The sequence below is a fragment of the Oncorhynchus nerka genome, linkage group LG9a (assembly GCF_034236695.1).
Source record: "Oncorhynchus nerka isolate Pitt River linkage group LG9a, Oner_Uvic_2.0, whole genome shotgun sequence".
Taxonomy (NCBI): Eukaryota; Metazoa; Chordata; class Actinopteri; order Salmoniformes; family Salmonidae; genus Oncorhynchus; species Oncorhynchus nerka.
Genome location: NC_088404.1, coordinates 35516690 through 35535523, shown reverse-complemented (window position 1 = coordinate 35535523; position 18834 = coordinate 35516690). Strand labels below are relative to the sequence as shown.

The window sequence follows — 18834 nt, the reverse complement described above, 5'->3', positions numbered from 1 at the left end:
AATGTTCTCACTCGTCAGGACACTGTTGTTCAGAGGAGCTAGCAAACATCACAGCTAACACAACCACTTCAAACTGAAGCTGGAAAGACTGCAAACTATCTGTCGTTTTGTTTGACCTTTTTTAAATGTACATTTCTTTGTAAATATCCATAAAAATGATGCCAACTGATTCATGATTTTGACTGGCTGAGAAACCCTGCCTGCCTGTCTCATCCCGACACGCGCATTACTATGAGGCAGCTGGAGATCGAATTTGAATATTGAAACAATGTTGCAAATGTCAGAGAGACAGACAACAACGTTTATACAAATCTCCGCTGTTGTAAACGAAATGTTAGTCTAAAAAGAAATGTGAGATAATGTCTAGATGCTTTTGATAGAGGAGATCAAGTTTATAAATTGCCTGGCTGGGCAGATGAGACAGTGGATTGCACAGTCAGATGGAACAGAGTAAATAGGCATTTTAATGTCATAGATTTAGCTGGTGGTAACTTGTGGAATAGACACCAGCTGGAATGCGATTTTAACCAATCGTCATTCAGGATTAGACCCATCCGTTGTATAAAATGTTACATTTCTTCCTAGACGAGTTTCCTACTAGTAATTACCAGGTCGGAGGGCGTTTACATGTAATTTCCCCAGTCGTATATGGTAACTTCCCACTTGGTCATGAACGTAACACAAGTGTGGTACGCATGTGCAGTGTCGGCCATTTCGGGCCAGCTGAGCCAATCAGTGGCCTTTTGATTGTATGGCAGTGAATAGAGTTCATAATTAGCGTGGGGAAAGTATTACCACCTCCAATTCTCAACTCTGGTTCGTGTCTTGGCGAAGATTTTGACCGCTGGTGCTGGATAAGGTGGTCCAAGCTGTTGCTAGTCTATCGATCTTATTTTACACAAGGTATTATTTCCCTTGTAACTTTTAAACTCGAAATACGGAGCCATGGACAGACCCAGCCTCGAGAGACTGTTTTCAGCGTGTGACATTAACAGGTCTGGTGTGATTGAATATGAAGACTTTACGGTTGTTTGTCGAGAACTCAATGTGCCTGACGACGAAATCAAAACGTTATTCAACAAATTCGGTGCTAGTGCAGATGGATGTACCAATTACAGCAAGTTCTCCTCTCGGTTTCAAGAGGTTTCAGCAACGTTGGATTTCGCATCTTTTGGGGCTTCTCCTCAAAGTCAAGGGAGTCCTTGGGAGGAGTTCCAGAGCAGGCTTGACGATGCAACAGGTCTCCTCTCGGGAAGGTAGGTATTTCTGTTGGTTGGTTGGTGTGAATAGTTTGACAAATTTGGACCTGCTCTAGTAGACTGCATGCAATATATAGATATTAGTTCATCCCCCAGATTCTTCTAAATATGTACAATTTTGAAATGACTGTTGTCCATCGTCTATTTTTTTCTATTTCAGACTGTGTGATCAATTGGTTGAGTTGTACCGAGCCATTTACTCCACCTCAGAACCTCTCTTGTTGCAACAATATGAGGGACTTGTTGATGCTCTTGTCAGTGAGAGCAAGGAACGCAGACTTGAAAGTGAGCAGGTGGAAACCAGTTTCAGAAGGTAGAGATTCAGTCATAGCAGCATAACCTGTCAGATTCCACAAGGGGTGGAAGAAATAATCTACCAAATGTGTTACCTGAATATGTTATCTTCTCACTCGCATTAGGTTCCTAAGGAATGGACCATTTTCAGTTAATTCGATCATTTCTCTGTCTGTTACTGGATACACATATCTAATGTTCATGTTGTGGGATATCATGCAACAATGATCCAATCAAGAGCATGCCTATGCTCTTAATCAGTTTACTTTTACAAACGTGAGTATTGATTGTGCCAGTAACCTATGCATCCCACAGTAAGCTGATCATCATCACACAATTGCATGTTTCCAACTACTGAATTCTAACCATGGGGGGGGTGAAGTTGGTTTTGCGGTCCAGAGACTGCATTTCACCCCAGCTGCCATTTCTCAAGTAGGTGGGGTGAAGTTGGTTTTGCGGTCCAGAGACTGCATTTCACCCCAGCTGCCATTTCTCAAGTAGGTAGGATGTCTTAAATGAGTTGCTCTGCCTGATCTCCGTTATCTCCTTGTAAACTGAGTTGTCCCTTCATATATTTCCTTTCAGGCCTATCCCCTTCATTTATGCAAATGAATGTGCCTGTAAAAACCCAAATTCTGACACAAATAGATGTTTACTAATCATTTTGCCATTCATTAAATCTTAAACTATGCAGAGCTCAGTCTTGTGCACCTGTGGTCTCCATTTATTTTATTTAACCTTTATTTAACTAGTCAAGTCAGTTAAGAAGAACAATTTCTTATTTCCAATGATGGCCTACCAAATGGCGAAAGGCCTCCTGCGGGGGCTGGGGATTAAAAATATAGGACAAAACACATGAGACATTACATAAAGAGAGCCTTAAAACGACAACAGCGTGGCAGCAACAGATAACACATGGTAGCAACATGATAGCAGCACAAAACATGGTACAAACATTGGGCACAGACAACAGCACAACGGGCAAGAAGATAGAGACAACAATACATAGTGAAGCAGCCACAACTATCAGTAAGATTGTCCATGATTGGGTCTTTGAATGAAGAGATTGAGAACTGTCCAGTTTGTGTTTCTTGTAGCGAACTGAAGAGGAGCTACCCAGGCATGATGATGCCTAAGAGGGTTTTATAAATAAGCATCAACCAGTGGGTCTTGTGACAGGTAGACAGATGACCAGTTTACAGAGGAGTATGGAGTGCAGTGATGTGTCCTATTTTATTTAACTAAGCAAGTTGGTTAAGGCAGCAGGTAGCCTAGTGGTTAGAGCGTTGGGCCAGTAACCGAAAGGTTGCTGGATCGACTCAAGCTGACAAGGTAAAAATCTGCTCTGCCCCTGAATAAGGCAGTTAACCCACTGTTCCTAGGCCGTCGTTGTAAAAAAAAAAAATATTTCACCTTTATTTAACCAGGTAGGCTAGTTGAGAACAAGTTCTCATTTGCAACTGTGACCTGGCCAAGATAAAGCATAGCAGTGTGAACAGACAACAGTTACACATGGAGTAAACAATAAAGTCAATAACAGAAAAAAAGTCCATACACATTGTGTGCAAAAGGCATGAGGAGGTAGGCGAATAATTACAATATTGCAGATTAACACTGGAGTGATAAATGATCAGATGGTCATGTACAGGTAGAGATATTGGTGTGCAAAAGAGCAGAAAGGTAAATAAGTAAAAACAGTATGGGGATGAGGTAGGTAAAAATGGATGGGCTATTTACCGATAAGACTATGTACAGCTGCAGCGATCGGTAAGCTGCTCAGATAGCAGATGTTTGAAGTTGGTGAGGGAGATAAAAGTCTCCAACTTCAGCGATTTTTGCAATCCGTTCCAGTCACAGGCAGCAGAGAACTGGAACGAAAGGCGGCCAAATGAGGTGTTGGCTTTAGGGATGATCAGTGAGATACACCTGCTGGAGCGTGTGCTACGGGTGGGTGTTGCCATCGTGACTAGTGAACTGAGATAAGGCTGGGCTTTACCTAGCATGGACTTGTAGATGACCTGGAGCCAGTGGGTCTGGCGACGAATATGTAGAGAGGGCCAGACGACTAGAGCATACAGGTCGCAGTGGTGGGTGGTATAAGGTGCTTTAGTAACAAAACGGATGGCACTGTGATAAACTGCATCCAGTTTGCTGAGTAGAGTATTGGAAGCTATTTTGTAAATGACATCGCCAAAGTCGAGGATCGGTAGGATAGTCAGTTTTACTAGGGTAAGTTTGGCGGCTTGAGTGAAGGAGGCTTTGTTGCGGAATAGAAAGCCCACTCTAGATTTGATTTAGATTGGAGATGTTTGATATGAGTCTGGAAGGAGAGTTTAGAGTCTAGCCAGACACCTAGGTACTTATAGATGTCCACATATTCAAGGTCGGAACCATCCAGGGTGGTGATGCTAGTCGGGAGTGCGGGTGCAGGCAGCGAATGGTTGAAAAGCATGCATTTGGTTTTACTAGCGTTTAAGAGCAGTTGGAGGCCACGGAAGGAGTGTTGTATGGCATTGAAGCTCGTTTGGAGGTTAGATAGCACAGTGTCCAAGGACGGGCTGGAAGTATACAGAATGGTGTCATCTGCGTAGAGGTGGATCAGGGAATCGCCCGCAGCAAGAGCAACATCATTGATATATACAGAGAAAAGAGTCGGCCCGAGAATTGAACCCTGTGGCACCCCCATAGAGACTGCCAGAGGACCGGACCGCATGCCCTCTGATTTGACACACTGAACTCTGTCTGCAAAGTAGTTGGTGAACCAGGCAAGGCAGTCATTAGAAAAACCGAGGCTACTGAGTCTGCCGATAAGAATATGGTGATTGACAGAGTCGAAAGCCTTGGCAAGGTCGATGAAGACTGCTGCACAGTACTGTCTCCTTAGTCTAGCATGAGTAGGATGGTCAGCAGAATCGGGTTAGTTTAGCAGCTGAGGTGAAAGAGTGATTTACAATCGAGGACACCAAGTCTAGATTTAACCTTAGCCTGCAGTTTTGATATGTGCTGACTCATGACTGGCTGGACCAAGTGTTGTCACCTGATTATGACAGAACACATTTAACTGAGTAGTGAGTCCTGCCCACTCATAGTAGACTACTAGATGCAAACACATGGGCAATTGATACAAATGGACCAGATGTGGTTGAAACCAAAAGGTCTACTTCTATGTGCCGTGTTGCTGTTTTTTGAAGCCTTGCAAACCAGATTTTCTGACTTTGGGTGGTTGTATTGCAATTGACGGCATCCAGGGCAGACATGTAAATAGTATGCATCTCTGTGTGCCGACAGAACAGAGGAGCTCAACACCAGTCAGTTGGCAGAGCTGGAGGAGGACATGCAGCAGCAGCTTTCCCGTGTAGTGGACAGGGTGAGAGAAGAGGTAGGTGACATTCTGAGGACTGAGTTGTCAGTGTAGTACAGTGCTAATTTACTCTGTAAAACTGTTAAAACAAACATGGCAAGCAAATAACTTGAGCTGAGTCATTAAGAATGCATTGAAAACATACCTTCAAATGTATAAAGAATGATAATTAAATAGGGTTTATTTAAGCAATAAGGCCTGAGGTGTGGTAAATGGCCAATATAACATGGTTAAGGGCTGTTCTTCTGCACGGTGCAATGTGGAGTACTAGGACACAGCCCTTTGCCATATTGACCATATACCACAACCCCCCGAGGAGCCTTATTGCGACTATAAACTGGTTACCAATGTAATTAGAGCAGTAAAACTAAATGTTTTGTCATACCTGTGGTATATGGTCTGATATACCATGGCTTTCAGCCAATCAGAATTGGAATTCAGTTATAATGGGGCATGTGGTACACTACATGACCAAGTTTGTGGACACGTGCTGGTCAAACATCTCATTCCAAAGTCATGGGCATTAATTTGGAGTTTGTCCCCCCCCTTTGCTGCTATAACAGCCTCCGCCCTTCTAAGACTTAACACCAGACGTTGGAACATTGCTGCGGGGAGTTGCTTCCATTCATCCACAAGAGCATTAGTGAGGCACTGATGTTGGGTGATAAGACCTGACTCGCAGTCGGTGTTACAATTCATCCCAAAGGTGTTCGACGGGGTTGAGGTCAGGGCTCTGTGTAGGCCAGTCAAGTTCTTCCACACCAATCTCAACAAACCATTTCTGTATGGACCTCACTTTGTGCACAGGGGCATTGTCATGCTGAAATGGGAAAGGGCCTTCCCCAATCTGTTGCCACAAAGTTGGAAGCACAGAATCATCTAGAATGTCATAACATTAAGATTTCCCTTCACTGGAACTAAGGTGCCTACCAAAACCATGAAAAACAGCTCCAAACCATTATTCTTCCACCAAACTTTACAGTTGGAACTGCATTGGGGCAGGTAGCGTTCTCCTGGCATTCGCTAAACCCATATTACTCCGTCGGACTGCCAGATGGTGAAGTGAGTCATCACTCTAAAGAACGCTTTTCCATTGCTTCAGTCCAATGGCGGCGAGCTTTACATCAATCCAGCCGATGCTTGGCATTGCGCATGGTGATCTTAGGCTCGTGTGCGTCTGCTCGGCCATGGAAACCCATTTCATGACGCTCCCGGCAAACAGTTAATGTGCTGACGTTGCCTCCAGAGGTAGTTTGGAACTCTGTAGTGAGTGTTGCAACCGAGGACAGACTATTTTTACGTGCTATGCACTGTGGTCCCATTCTGTGAGCTTGTGTGGCTTACCACTTTGCGGCTGAGCCGATGTTGCTCCTAGACGTTTCCACTTCATAATAACAGCTCTAGCAGGGCAAAATTTGATGAACTGACTTGTTGGAAAGGTAGCATCCTATGACGGTGCCACAATGAAAGTCACTGAGCTCTTCAATAAACCATTCTCCTGCCAATGTGTGTCTATGGAGATTGCATGGCTGTGTGCTCGATTTTTATACACCTGTTGGCAAGGGTGTGGCTGAAATAGCCGAATCCACTCATTTGAAGTGGTGTCCTTTTTGTGTATATACAGTGCATTCGGAAGGTATTCAGACCCCATGACTATTTCCACATTTTATGTTGCAGCCTCATTTATAAAATTGATTAAATAAAACATTTTCCTCAATGTACACACCATATCCCATAATGACAAAGCATAATGACAAAGCACAAACAGGTTTTTGAAATTTGAGCAAATGTATGAAATTAAAAACGGATACTTTGATTTACATAAGTAATCAGACTCTACTATGAGACTCGAAATTGAGCTTAGGTGCATCCTGTTTTCATTGATCATCCTTGATGTTTCTACAACTTGATTGGACATGATTTGGAAAGGCACACAACTCTAAGGTCCCACAGCTGACGGTGCATATCTGAGCAAAAACCAAGCCATGAGGTCGACGGAATTGTCCGTGGAGCTCCGAGACAGGATTCTGTGTGATTTGGGGAAGGGTACCAACACATTTCTGCAACATTGGAAGGTCCCCAAGAACACAGTGGCCATCATTCTTAAATGGAAGTTTGGAACCACCAACACTTTTCCTAGAGCTGGCCGCCAGGCCAAACTGAGCAATCTGGGGAGAAGGACCTTGGTCAGGGAGGTGACCGATGGTCACTCTGACAGAGCTCTAGAGTTCCTCTGTGGAGATGGTTGTCCTTCTGGAAGGTTCTCCCATCTCTGCAGCACTCCACCAATCAGACCTTTATGGTAGTGGCCAGATGAAAGCCACTCTTCAGTAAAAGGCACATGACAGCCTTCTTGGAGTTTGCCAAAAGTTAACTAAAGGACTCTACGACCATGAGAAACATGATTCTTGAAGCCAAGATTGAACTCTTTGGAGGAAACCTGGAACCATCCCTACAGTGAAGCGTGGTGCTTTTGCTTTGTCATTATGGGGCATTGTGTAGCTTGATGGGAAAGAGATTTTAATCGATTTTAGAATAATGCTGTAATGTAACTATGTAAAAGTAAATGGGTCTGAATACTTTCCAATTGCACTAAAGTGAAAGGGAGAATGTCCACTAAGTGTTATACTGCTCCCACCTAGACCTGTTTTATGAACAACCATATTACAGATCAGATCACATTCACACATCTCCAGAAGTTGCATAGCATGCACTCCACATACATTTTAACCATAGAACCAGGAGGGTACATTTGAATAATATTGTTTGTAATAGAATTAAATTAAAACAAATGTAATATCATACATATAATTAAGACAGGCATGGATGGCTGTTGAACCAGCCTTCATTATAGTAGGCCTAAGGGAGGGCTTGTGTTTTGAACATATGAAACGTAAAACAAGCCATTTTTACACGTCACTTACGAGGTTCAACGGTATTCACCAAGGTTCTCATCGCTGGTTTCATGATGGGCATGGACACGTAGCCTCCATCATGGAGGGGGTTTTACGCACGGCCAAAATGGGACCTGCATGGCTAAAATTGTTGGCCTGCCTACGATGCATACATAAAAAGGGAACGTCAACTCACTGTTTTACTCCTCAAATTGTTGCTTTGTCACTATTGGGTGTTGTGTGTAGATTGAAGGGGGGGGAAAACATTCATCCATTTTAGATTAAGGCTGTAACACAACAAAATGTGGGAAAAAGTCAAGGTCTCAATAGTTTCTGAATGTATAGTTGTTGGAAATAAAGATTAAACAGTTTATTTCAAGAGCAGGGCTAGGCCAGGGACACTCCTTTCTGCACCATTCCTCTTTGCCTCTGCACAGGTGTTTATCCTCATGTGGTAGAGAGAGAACCGCAAGCTCAAACTCTTACAAAAGCCCCTCCTATATAGTTTTATGAAAGCTCCCCCCTTTTTTTTTGTCCAGAGCCAATGAGTAAAGTTCTCTCCTTGGGTTTCATGTCTGTAGGAGCGTAAGAAAATGGAGGGAGTCATGGATACACTCCAGAGAAGGCATGATAATGAAGTGGCAGATCTACATACTGCTGTGGACAGGTTGTTGAAGGTAGGTGTCATTCCTTTTGAAACTGTTTTTTATATTTTCCAGTCTTATCCTTTTACACTTCTCTATTTACCTCGTTTCAGGTAGTCTTAAGTGTGAATGTGATTTCAGGTGATGCATAATCACATTTATGATTCATGTGAAATAAATGGAAACATTTTCATTTTAGTGCCAAGATGAATCTGAACTCAACAATTCCAGGCAGGATGTTGACAAACTACACCACAAAATATGTGAACTGACTCTGGTACGTTGGATCAATTCAAGATGGACAACTATCTTGAGTTCCATTGACATTATTTCTTGTACACTTTCCAGTAATGTTCTCCATGCTCTCCTCAGGAAAATGAGCAGTTACGGGCTTCGCTCGTCAAAGCTCAGACAAACATCTCCATTCTGCAGGTAGAGATGGACAAGCTGAAGAACATTTATGCAGACCAGAAACTTCAACATGAGAGGTGAGATCAGACTTCATTCTCAGGTCAAATGGATCAAGTCCAACTCTGTTGATTATAGGGCACAAATGTTGCATTTGTCAATTTGTTTTCACAGAGAAAGTGATGACCTGAAAAAGATGGTTATAGAATACCAGTCCTACTCCAGTCACATTGAAATACTCCAGTAAGTCTGTCTGATCCGATTGTTGGTTAGTATGCCCTTTCATGACGATTGTTTTTGCTGTATTGAAGTCGAGCATGGCTTTGAGTCATGCATGAACATCCGTGCAGTGCACATCTTATGCTCATTGTTAATGAAAGGTGACAGGCTAAAAGATTAGTAAAGCATATGACGTGTTCTCCACATTGACTCCTTCCTATTAGGGTCATGAACAAAAAGCTGTATGACAGCAATGATGACTTGCACTCTGCATTAATCAACGATGTGGCATCAAGTAAGAGGGTAAGTCTTGGTTGTTTTCACTGAAGGTAGACTCACATTTCCCCTTATATTTACTTTTATATAGCATTGATAACACACTCCTTTAGTTTCTCTTTGTTTACAAAAGTGTTACAAATCTCCCCACAGCTATCCCCCGACAATGAAATCGCAGCTCGAAGAATGAAGCCAGTTCGACAAAGCACACTTATAAAGTACACATACTATATTGTTATCCTAGAAATCTGGACCTATTGATTGATGTGAATTGACCACTTAACTCGTGTTTATTTGTTCATTATTTTTGGTCCAGTTCAGGGGGAGAGAACACAGCTGTGGACTCCAGTAAAAGGACATACTCCCATGTAGCCAGCTGGGCTGATAGATACCTGGACAGTGGTGTGTCCCTGCCTATGGATGCTGAAAGCTTAGGCAGCGAGTCTGACAGTGACGTCTCAACAGAAACCGTACACCAGAGTTATTCATATGTGCCCTCAGACATTGAGGTAAGGGCAACTATTTTTATTAGTATGTGTCACATGCTAATACATGAATTTACCCATTTCTGCACCAGATATCAGACGTGAAATCAGAAGTAAGTCGGGCAACACTGTCTGTATCTCCCAGAAAAGCTCTCGTTATTGCTTCGTCCATCCGGAGACGCTTGTCTGCTTTCCCCATAAAGGTAAGGCAATGAGCTGAGATTCCTTAAGACATTTGTATTGGGAGACTTATGTGGAATTGGCATATGCTGCTTGCATATCTGTATTATTCTTCATAACTATATGATGCTACTTGATCCTCAGCCAACCGAAGCAGACATTGTTGACACTGGTGGCCCTGCTCCCATGTACCGGTTAGTTTTGGCGGGAGATGCAGGATCAGGGAAGTCGAGCTTTCTATTGAGGTTGAGTCTCAATGAGTTCAGGGGAGACATTCAGACGACTTTGGGTAAGTACAATTTTGTAATGTTATAATTAATGCAGAAAGTGCATTGCCCTTCCCATTACATAATGTTGTTCTTAGGAGTTGATTTCCAAATCAAGAAGATGTTGGTGGATGGAGAAAAAACTAACCTCCAGATATGGGATACTGCAGGACAAGAGAGGTATGTTTGTGTACATTTACATTCTAAAAGCCTTTGTTACAGTGCTTATGGTGTTCTAATTAAACAAATGCTGGACTGACTTAAAATAGTCATACCATTTAGTTGAGCTGCCAAGCAAAAAATAAATACCTCTTGCTGTGGCTTCTGCATTGACATACTAAAAGCCTTAAAGGTGTGGTTCCATAATGTGTCCTTGGTGGATGTGGCTGTTAATCTGAAGTGCTGCACAGATTCCAAAAGATCATGTAATGTCAATAGCAAAATGGGATTTCCCTGTTCCTGTAGGTTCCGCAGTATTGCCAGGTCTTACTTCCGTAAAGCCCATGGAGTCCTACTGCTGTATGATGTCACTTCTGAGAGCAGCTTCCTTAATGTCAGAGAGTGGATGGGAGAGATTCAGGTACCAGTCACAGTTGAGGGGTTTAATGGTCCATGGGATTTAAATAACTTGGAATGGGATTCCAAAATATTTACTAAACGGGTGTGTTATAGGCAGAATTTATTTTGAGGCCGTAACGGTCTTAGCAGTATTTGGCGGAAAGCCGTGGTATGACAACTCTGGGCTTTAACACGGCTTTCAGCCAAATCAGCAACTTAAAGAACGAACTGCCCTTGTTATCCCAGGAATCTAGGGATGAGCAACTCCCAATGTGTGTGATTGGGAACAAAGTGGACCTGCGGGAAGATCGACCGGAGGGAAGCTGTGTCAGCACTGTCGACGGGGAAAGGCTGGCTAGAGTACAACCTCTCTTTACCAGTCAAAATAAGATGTTCATGGGTCTATCAACTAAATATTAATCACAATATTACCATATGTTTCAGACATACAATGCCCTGTTCTGTGAAACTAGTGCCAAAGCTGGAACTAATGTAGTGGAGGCAGTACTTCACCTGGCAAGGTAAGAATTGTAAAACCCCCTTCCCATCCACTTCCCTACCGTGAATACCTAAACTTTAACTAAGAACTTTCCTCTCCCCCCTACAGAGAAGTTAAGAAAAATGTGCAACTGAGACGGCAATCAGAATCACAGGTGAAGTTGAGTTTAAGTGGTCCAAAGAAAGCTAACTGCTGCAGAGTATAACCATGGAGATTCATCACCAGAGGGAAATGCATCTGACTGGAGTCTAGGGGCTCTATTTTAGCACCACAGTGTAGCTAAATATGTATAACAGAGGTGACTGTAAAGTTAGCTAAATGTATGTCTAATTCGTATTTGAATCTACATAGTCCGATCTTTAGCAATAGTCAACTCCTGAATTAGTTCTGGACTCACCTGAACGTATTATAAAGGGGACTGTTGTACATCTCTCAGGAATTGACATTGAAAAGCAGTTAAGTTTTAGCTCAGTCTAAAGAATGCTGTGGTTAGAAACATGCAGAAATCAATCATGATTTTACATTGGTGTTTTATTTCATGTTTGCTAATTGTATTGATTAAAGTTTCTGTACAGGTGTGAATTATAATTTGTTACAATAAATCATTTAATTTATTTCATCAGCACTGTATATGCCAATCCTTAATATAAAAAGAATAAACAAAACCATTAGTTGCGTTATTTAAAATCTAGGAGGGAATACAAAAATACTGGATTTTTGTGGAGTCTGAATTTCTTGTTCTTTACATTGTAAATACTGATTTAACATTAGACCTTTTGAAATAGGCTTAAGCATTAGTCATTCAAAACCATTAATTTCTCAAACTACAGTACAACCACCAAAAATTAAACTGGTTTTGTACCCCTGAGCATGGGACAAAAAAAAACCCTAATCAATAGGTAACATCTTGATATTTGAGAATCGTAGTTTGGGTTCTGTATCCTGCTGCTATTTGGCTTTCTCATCACTTGGCTTTGGGTCACTGGCTTTTTTCTGCTTCTGTTGCATTATCTCTGCATCCCTAAGGAAGACAAACAAAAGAAATGAGTGGTCAGACTGAACCGAAGGTATCAGTCATGTTTGGAAAATGTCCAAGCTCTACAAGACAATGTTGAATAAAATGATTAATGTACTTTACTTCGTTGTCCATGCAGTTTGTCCTTTTGCAGATAAGACATATCCACCGGAAAATATTACATTGAAAAGTTAAAGTACTAGTAGTAGTGTTTAATATCACCTGACGCCTGTGCAGAACCATGTAAATACGTGCAAGTATGCATGCGTCTAGTGCACATGCTTCAGGTGATACATCAATGCACTACCAGCGCTTTGATAAGTTGATGTAATTATACTTTCTTGTGGATAGTCTCACATTCCAACCTGTAGAAGGACCATCCGCACAGACAACCGGTAGTGATTTTATTCAGCATTCTTGCTTGTGAAGGTTAAACTTTACTGATGCAAACGTTAACTTCAGCCCGACAATTCAACATCTGGTCTTCAGGCTTGTCTTAACTGTGGACAACTCCTTACTATACCAGGAAAACGTCCTAATAGCCAAACTAGTTAGAATTGACTTTATTGCGCATGACTTACCTCAACTTCCTCGCAGCTGCAGACATGCCATCATCTGCCTTCTTTCCCTTGTCATTCCCTTGCTTTTTGGCATTTTTAGCACGAGCAAGGTCACGCTGATTTCCCCCTGAGAAAATCAATGAGTGTACTGTCAATTTAAGTTGCTGAGTAGTGAGTACACAGCTAGCTACAGTTGAAGTTTACATAAATGTAAATGTAAAGTGTAAGTCATTTAGCAGACGCTCTTATCCAGAGCGACTTACAAATTGGTGCATTCACCTTATGACCTCCAGTGGAACAGTAGTGCATCTAAATCTTTTCAGGGAGAGGGGGGGTGAGAGGGATTACTTTATCCTATCCTAGGTATTCCTTAAAGAGGTGGGGTTTCAGGTGTCTCCGGAAGGTGGTGATTGACTCCGCTGTCCTGGCGTCGTGAGGGAGTTTGTTCCACCATTGGGGGGCCAGAGCAGCGAACAGTTTTGACTGGGCTGAGCGGGAACTGTACTTCCTCAGTGGTAGGGAGGCGAGCAGGCCAGAGGTGGATGAACGCAGTGCCCTTGTTTGGGTGTAGGGCCTGATCAGAGCCTGGAGGTACTGAGGTGCCGTTCCCCTCACAGCTCCGTAGGCAAGCACCATGGTCTTGTAGCGGAACTTGGTTGGAGTCCTTAACTCGTTTTACAACCACTCCACAAATGTCTTGTTAAACTATAGTTTTGGAAAGTCAGTTCGGACATCTACTTCGTGCATGACATGTAATTTTTCCAACAATTGAGATTTCACTCACAATTCCAGTGGGTCAAGTTTACAGACACCAAGTTGACTGTGCCTTTTAAACAGCTTGGGAAATTCCAGAAAACAATCATGGCTTTAGAAGCTTTGATAGGCGTCAATTGGAGGTGGATGTTTTTCAAGGGCTACCTTCAAACTCAGTACCTCTACGCTTGACATCATGGGAAAATTAAAAGTAATCATCCAAGAAAATTGTTGACCACTTCGCCAGCAGCATACCACCCTGCATACCACTGCTGGCTTGCTTCTGAAGCTAAGCAGGGTTGGTCCTGGTCAGTTCCTGGATGGGAGACCAGATGCTGCTGGAAGTGGTGTTGGAGGGCCAGTAGGAGGCACTCTTTCCTCTGGTCTAAAAAATATCCCAATGCCCCAGGGCAGTGATTGGGGACACTACCCTGTGTAGGGTGCTGTCTTTCGGATGGGACGTTAAACGGGTGTCCTGACTCTCTGTGGTCATTAAAGATCCCATGGCACTTATCATAAGAGTAGGGGTGTTGACCCCGGTGTCCTGGCTAAATTCCCAATCTGTCCCTCAAACCATCATGGTCACCTAATAATCCCCAGTTTACAATTGGCTCATTAATCCCCCTCTTCTCCCCTGTAACTATTCCCCAGGTCGTTGCTGCAAATGAGAACGTGTTCTCAGTCAACTTACCTGGTAAAATAACGGATAAAAAAAATTAAAAATAAAGTCTGGTTCATCCTTGGGAGCAATTTCCAAATGCCTGAAGGTACCACGTTCATCTGTACAAACACCATGGCACCATGCAGCCGTCATACCGCTCAGGAAGGAGACACGTTCTGTCTCCAAGAGATGAACGTACTTTGGTGTGAAAAGTGCAAAGGACCTTGTGAAGATGCTGGAGGAAATGGGTACAGAAGTGTCTATCCACAGTAAAACGAGTCCTAATCGACAACCTGAAAGGCCGCTCAGCAAGGAAGCCAAAATTACCATAAAAAAAAGCCAGACCACAGTTTGCAACTGCACATGGGGACAATAGAACAAAAATAGAACTGTTTGGCCATAATGACCATTGTTGTATTTGGAGGGAAACGGGATGCTTGCAAGCTGAAGAACACCATCCCAACCGTGAAGCATGGGGGTGGCAGCATGTTGTGGGGGTGCTTTGCTGCAGGAGGGACTGGTACACTAGACAAAATAGATGGCAACATCAAGACATCAGTCAGGAAGTTAAAGCTTGGTTGCAAATGGGTCTTCCAAATGGACAATGACCCCAAGCATACTTCCAAAGTCATGGCAAAATGGCTTATGGACAACAAATTCGAGGTATTGGAGTGGCCATCACAAAGCCCGGACCTCAATCCTATAGAAAATGTGTGCGAGCAAGGAGGCCTACAAACCTGACTCAGTTACACCAGCTCTGTCAATAGAAATGGGCCAAAATTCACCCAACTTCTTGTGGGAACCTTGTGGAAGGCTACCTGACACGTTTGACCCAAGTTAAACAATTTGAAGGCAATACTACCAAATACTAATTGAGTGTATGTAAACTTCTGGGAATGTGGTGAAAGAAATAAAAGCTGAAATAAATCACTGACATTCCACATTCTTAAAATATAGTGGTGATTCTAACTGGCCTAAGACAGGGATTTTTACTAGGATTTAATGTCAGGAATTGTGAAACTGAGTTTAAACGTATTTGGCTAAGGTGTTTACTCAGCAACTCAAAGCATGACATGCCCACTAAGCCCAGCATATGCTTATTTTGTCCATCCACACCAGATGCAAATCAGGACATGCTGGTTGAAATATCAACTCTTAACCAACTAATTTACATATTCTGGTGACAGGTCGAAATACATGAATCATTCATACAGTTTGTAGAAACTTAACCATTTTATCTGGATTATATATATAGGAGTAGAGAACATGATTGTGTGACCCAAAGATCCAGGAAAATGACCTTGTGCTTTTCAGGTAAAATAACGCAATGCAACAGCAAGCTAGCTGAATGTTTCATGCGTTTCGACCTGTCCCCAAACTAATATAGCTGTGGTTCAGAGTTCGTTTTGATATTTAAACCTGCATGTCTAGATCGCGTCTGGTGTGTATGTACAAAATCAACATGCGGACAGGCGCGTGCCTAGTCTGGACAGCATGTACATTTATTTCTTAGTGGCCAGCTAGTGCCTCCTACAACTATGTACGTTGACGGTTTGGTAGCTAACCTAATAGTTCATATAAATACATGTTTGTTATTGTGCTTGGCATTGGAGGGTTTAACTTACTAGGCAGCTAACGACCAAATATTTGTATACATATTCTACTAGCTACAGTATGTGTAGCTAGCATGCTAACGTTAGCTTGTTACCTACACGTCAGGGGTGGGTAAAATCTGTGGAACGTTCCAACAAGAATAGTTTCCAAAAACGTCGTAAAGTACAAGGTTGCCAACAAACAAAGCATGATCAATTCACCTAACTAGCTGCCGAATAGGCATCAACTCGACACGTATGCGTTTGTTGGCAACCTTGTTATTTACATCGTTTTTGGTACCGATTCCTGTTGGAACGTTTCACATTCCCACCCTCAAATTAGAGCCTTGTTATCAGGTAATAAATGGGAAAAGTATGCTAACTTCAAAACCATGTTAGACTAGCTAACGTTTGACTTAAAAATTTCAAACATAGCTAGTTAGTCACGTTGTCTGATGGCATTGCTTGACAGGCCAAGAAAGTGAGATGCGTAGCTAGCTAGCCAAACTACCAACAGACAACGTTAGCCAAGTAACACAATCATTAAAAAAATATAATAATCATCGGATATACTCACTTGTCATTTTGTTTATGGTTTCTAGCTGACGGTGTGGAGAAGGATACCAATCAACCAAGCCTGGCAGCTGTGCACCGACAATATTTGATGTTCGTCACGGCAATTGAACGCGTTGATACGCGACATCGCGAGAGTAGCTACTTCTTTGAGGTTTAACGGCGGTTGGCATCTAATAAATGTTTCATTACTGCCACCTATTAGACTGGAGTACAACTCCCTTATACTTTGCTTAAATAATATATATGAACAAATACCCTACCATCTAACACTACACTCACAAAAAAATAACACCACCCTACTCCACTATTTAAATGTATTTAGTCCTACCTCGGGTCCACATCTTGAAAGGATGGGACACCAACACTTAGCACAATCCTGTAACTCTTCTGATGTCAAGTCTCTCACACCCAAATACCTCTCTGCAGCTGCCACCACAAACTACATTTTCTGCGACTTACGTTCCATCCCTGCAGTACAGTTCATAACCATTGCTATGAATGCTAAAAATCCAATCTTACTGAAACATATATCACTTGTTGACCGATCCCTCTGTACTGGTACAGATCTACTACTCACACCACTCCTCTCAGGATCCCTCCCTCTTGACCCATCTTCCTCTACTTTCTTCACTGCCTCAGCATATGACAACTTCTGCACAAACCATGGAAACCTCAACCTGGCTCTCTCACACAGGATATTTCTGATCCCCAGCCCCAGGGGCACCCCTACAATTAACATACATTCCTACATAATGCTACACATTCCTTTGTCTCATGCTCTTCGGCAAAACTTCTCACACCAAGGAACCTCCCTCCTACACACTGCTGCCACATGCCCACACCTGTCACAAGGTAATGTATTTGGCACAAAAGCTCGTACATGATAACTTATATATCCTAACATCACTTTTTCAGGCAAAGAATCAACATCAAAATTCAGAAGAACAGACAATGACTCTTCTGTTTCACCACTCATGCCACACTGTCTGCGTCGCACCAAACAGCGAGCATCACAACTCTTCACTTGGTCAACTTTTACATTTACTGCTACCCAAGTAATCACTCCTTTCAATGGCGCCCTTTTCTTGAGAGCAAAACGATTCACATTTCTTGCCCCCATTAGTTTAACGCGTTGTGCCTTCTCCCTCTGACCAGCAGAAGCACAAACAATAACCACAAGACCACTTCTGGTTACCCTCACCAATTCCACAGCACCCAACTCTGTTTTAACCCACCCTGAAACCACAAATGGATCAGCCAAAAGGCAAGGGTCCACTTTTCCCAAAATCTACTGTCACGGACTCTTTATCCTGACCCTCGGTGCAAGTTTCGGCTCTGAGAACTTCACCACACCTACCACATTTACATTACATTTAAGTCATTTAGCAGACGCTCTTATCCAGAGCGACTTACAAATTGGTGCTTTCACCTTATGACATCAAATTGGTGCTTCCACCTTTAATACTTCTCCCTCATTCACTTCCATTTCTCCTTCTGTCTTCAGCTCACTCTGCTTATACTTTCTACCATTCTTCTTCTCAAACTATCTCCCTTTTCCAGCCATTTTTAACCAACTTAAGCTCACCCTCTTCTTCAATCTCTCTTAAACCTCCTCTGCCTCTCTTTTCCCTTCCATTCCTCCTCCATATTCCAAATCAAATTTTATTGGTCACATTCACATGTTTAGCAGATGTTATTGTGGGTGTAGCAAAATGCTTGTGTTTCTAGCTCCAACAGTGCAGTAATATCTAACAAGTAATATCTAACAATTTCACAACAATACACACATCTAATTAAAGGAATATATGGACGAGCAATGTCAGAGTGGCATAGACTAAGATACAGTAGAGTAGAATACAGTATATACATATGAGATGAGTAATGCAAAATATGTGAACATTATTAAAGCCACTAGTGTTCCATTTATTAAAGTGGCCAGATATTTGAAGTATATGTACATAGGCAGCAGCCTGTAATGTGCTAGTGATGGCTATAACAGTCTGATGGTCTTGCGATAGAAGCTGTTTTTCAGTCTCTCGGTCCCAGCTTTGATGCACCTGTACTGACCTTGCCTTCTGGATGATAGCGAGGTGAACAGGCAGTGGCTCGGGTGGTTGTTGTCCTTGATGGTCTTTTTGGCCTTCCTGTGACATCGGGTGCTGTAGGTGTCCTGGAGGGCAGGTAGTTTGCTTCTGGTGATGCGTCTGGAGAGCCCTGCAGTTGTGGGCGGTGCAGTTGCAGTACCAGGTGGTGATACAGCCTGACAGGATGCTGCCTGACAGGATCTGTAAAAGTTTGAGGGTTTTAGGTGCCAAGACACATTTCTTCAGCCTC

General features: G+C 42.6%; 1 protein-coding gene and 1 pseudogene across 4 annotated transcripts; one reads left to right on the top strand and one right to left on the bottom strand.

The window, feature by feature from the left end:
• The first annotated feature begins 734 nt into the window (after positions 1–734).
• Positions 735–11965, top strand: LOC115134223 (ras and EF-hand domain-containing protein-like). 4 transcript variants are annotated; one of them, XM_029667976.2, is made up of 17 exons: positions 735–1256; positions 1420–1572; positions 4842–4932; positions 8390–8485; positions 8652–8729; positions 8825–8940; positions 9035–9103; positions 9304–9382; positions 9509–9573; positions 9672–9825; positions 9933–10043; positions 10165–10309; positions 10385–10466; positions 10752–10866; positions 11091–11204; positions 11289–11365; positions 11452–11965. In XM_029667976.2, exons 1-17 carry the CDS (start codon positions 946–948, stop codon positions 11546–11548), a joined length of 1953 nt encoding a protein of 650 aa, XP_029523836.1. In that variant the 5' UTR covers positions 735–945; the 3' UTR covers positions 11549–11965. The 4 variants fall into 4 exon arrangements, with proteins under 4 accessions (XP_029523836.1, XP_029523835.1, XP_029523837.1 ...); XM_029667975.2 differs by having other exon boundaries at positions 9672–9864; XM_029667977.2 differs by lacking the exon at positions 1420–1572 and having other exon boundaries at positions 9672–9864.
• On the bottom strand, positions 11857–16642 carry LOC115134224 (small EDRK-rich factor 2-like; annotated as a pseudogene).
• Positions 16643–18834: the final 2192 nt, after the last annotated feature.

Excerpts from the sequence above, each read along its gene's own strand:
- LOC115134223 (XM_029667975.2), top strand. The coding sequence starts at position 946 with ATGGACAGACCCAGCCTCGAGAGACTGTTTTCAGCGTGTGACATTAAC. Across the intron at positions 9,383-9,508 it reads ATGTGGCATCAAGTAAGAGG|CTATCCCCCGACAATGAAAT; the intron begins GTAAGTCTTGGT and ends ATCTCCCCACAG. Across the intron at positions 10,044-10,164 it reads TGTCTGCTTTCCCCATAAAG|CCAACCGAAGCAGACATTGT; the intron begins GTAAGGCAATGA and ends CTTGATCCTCAG.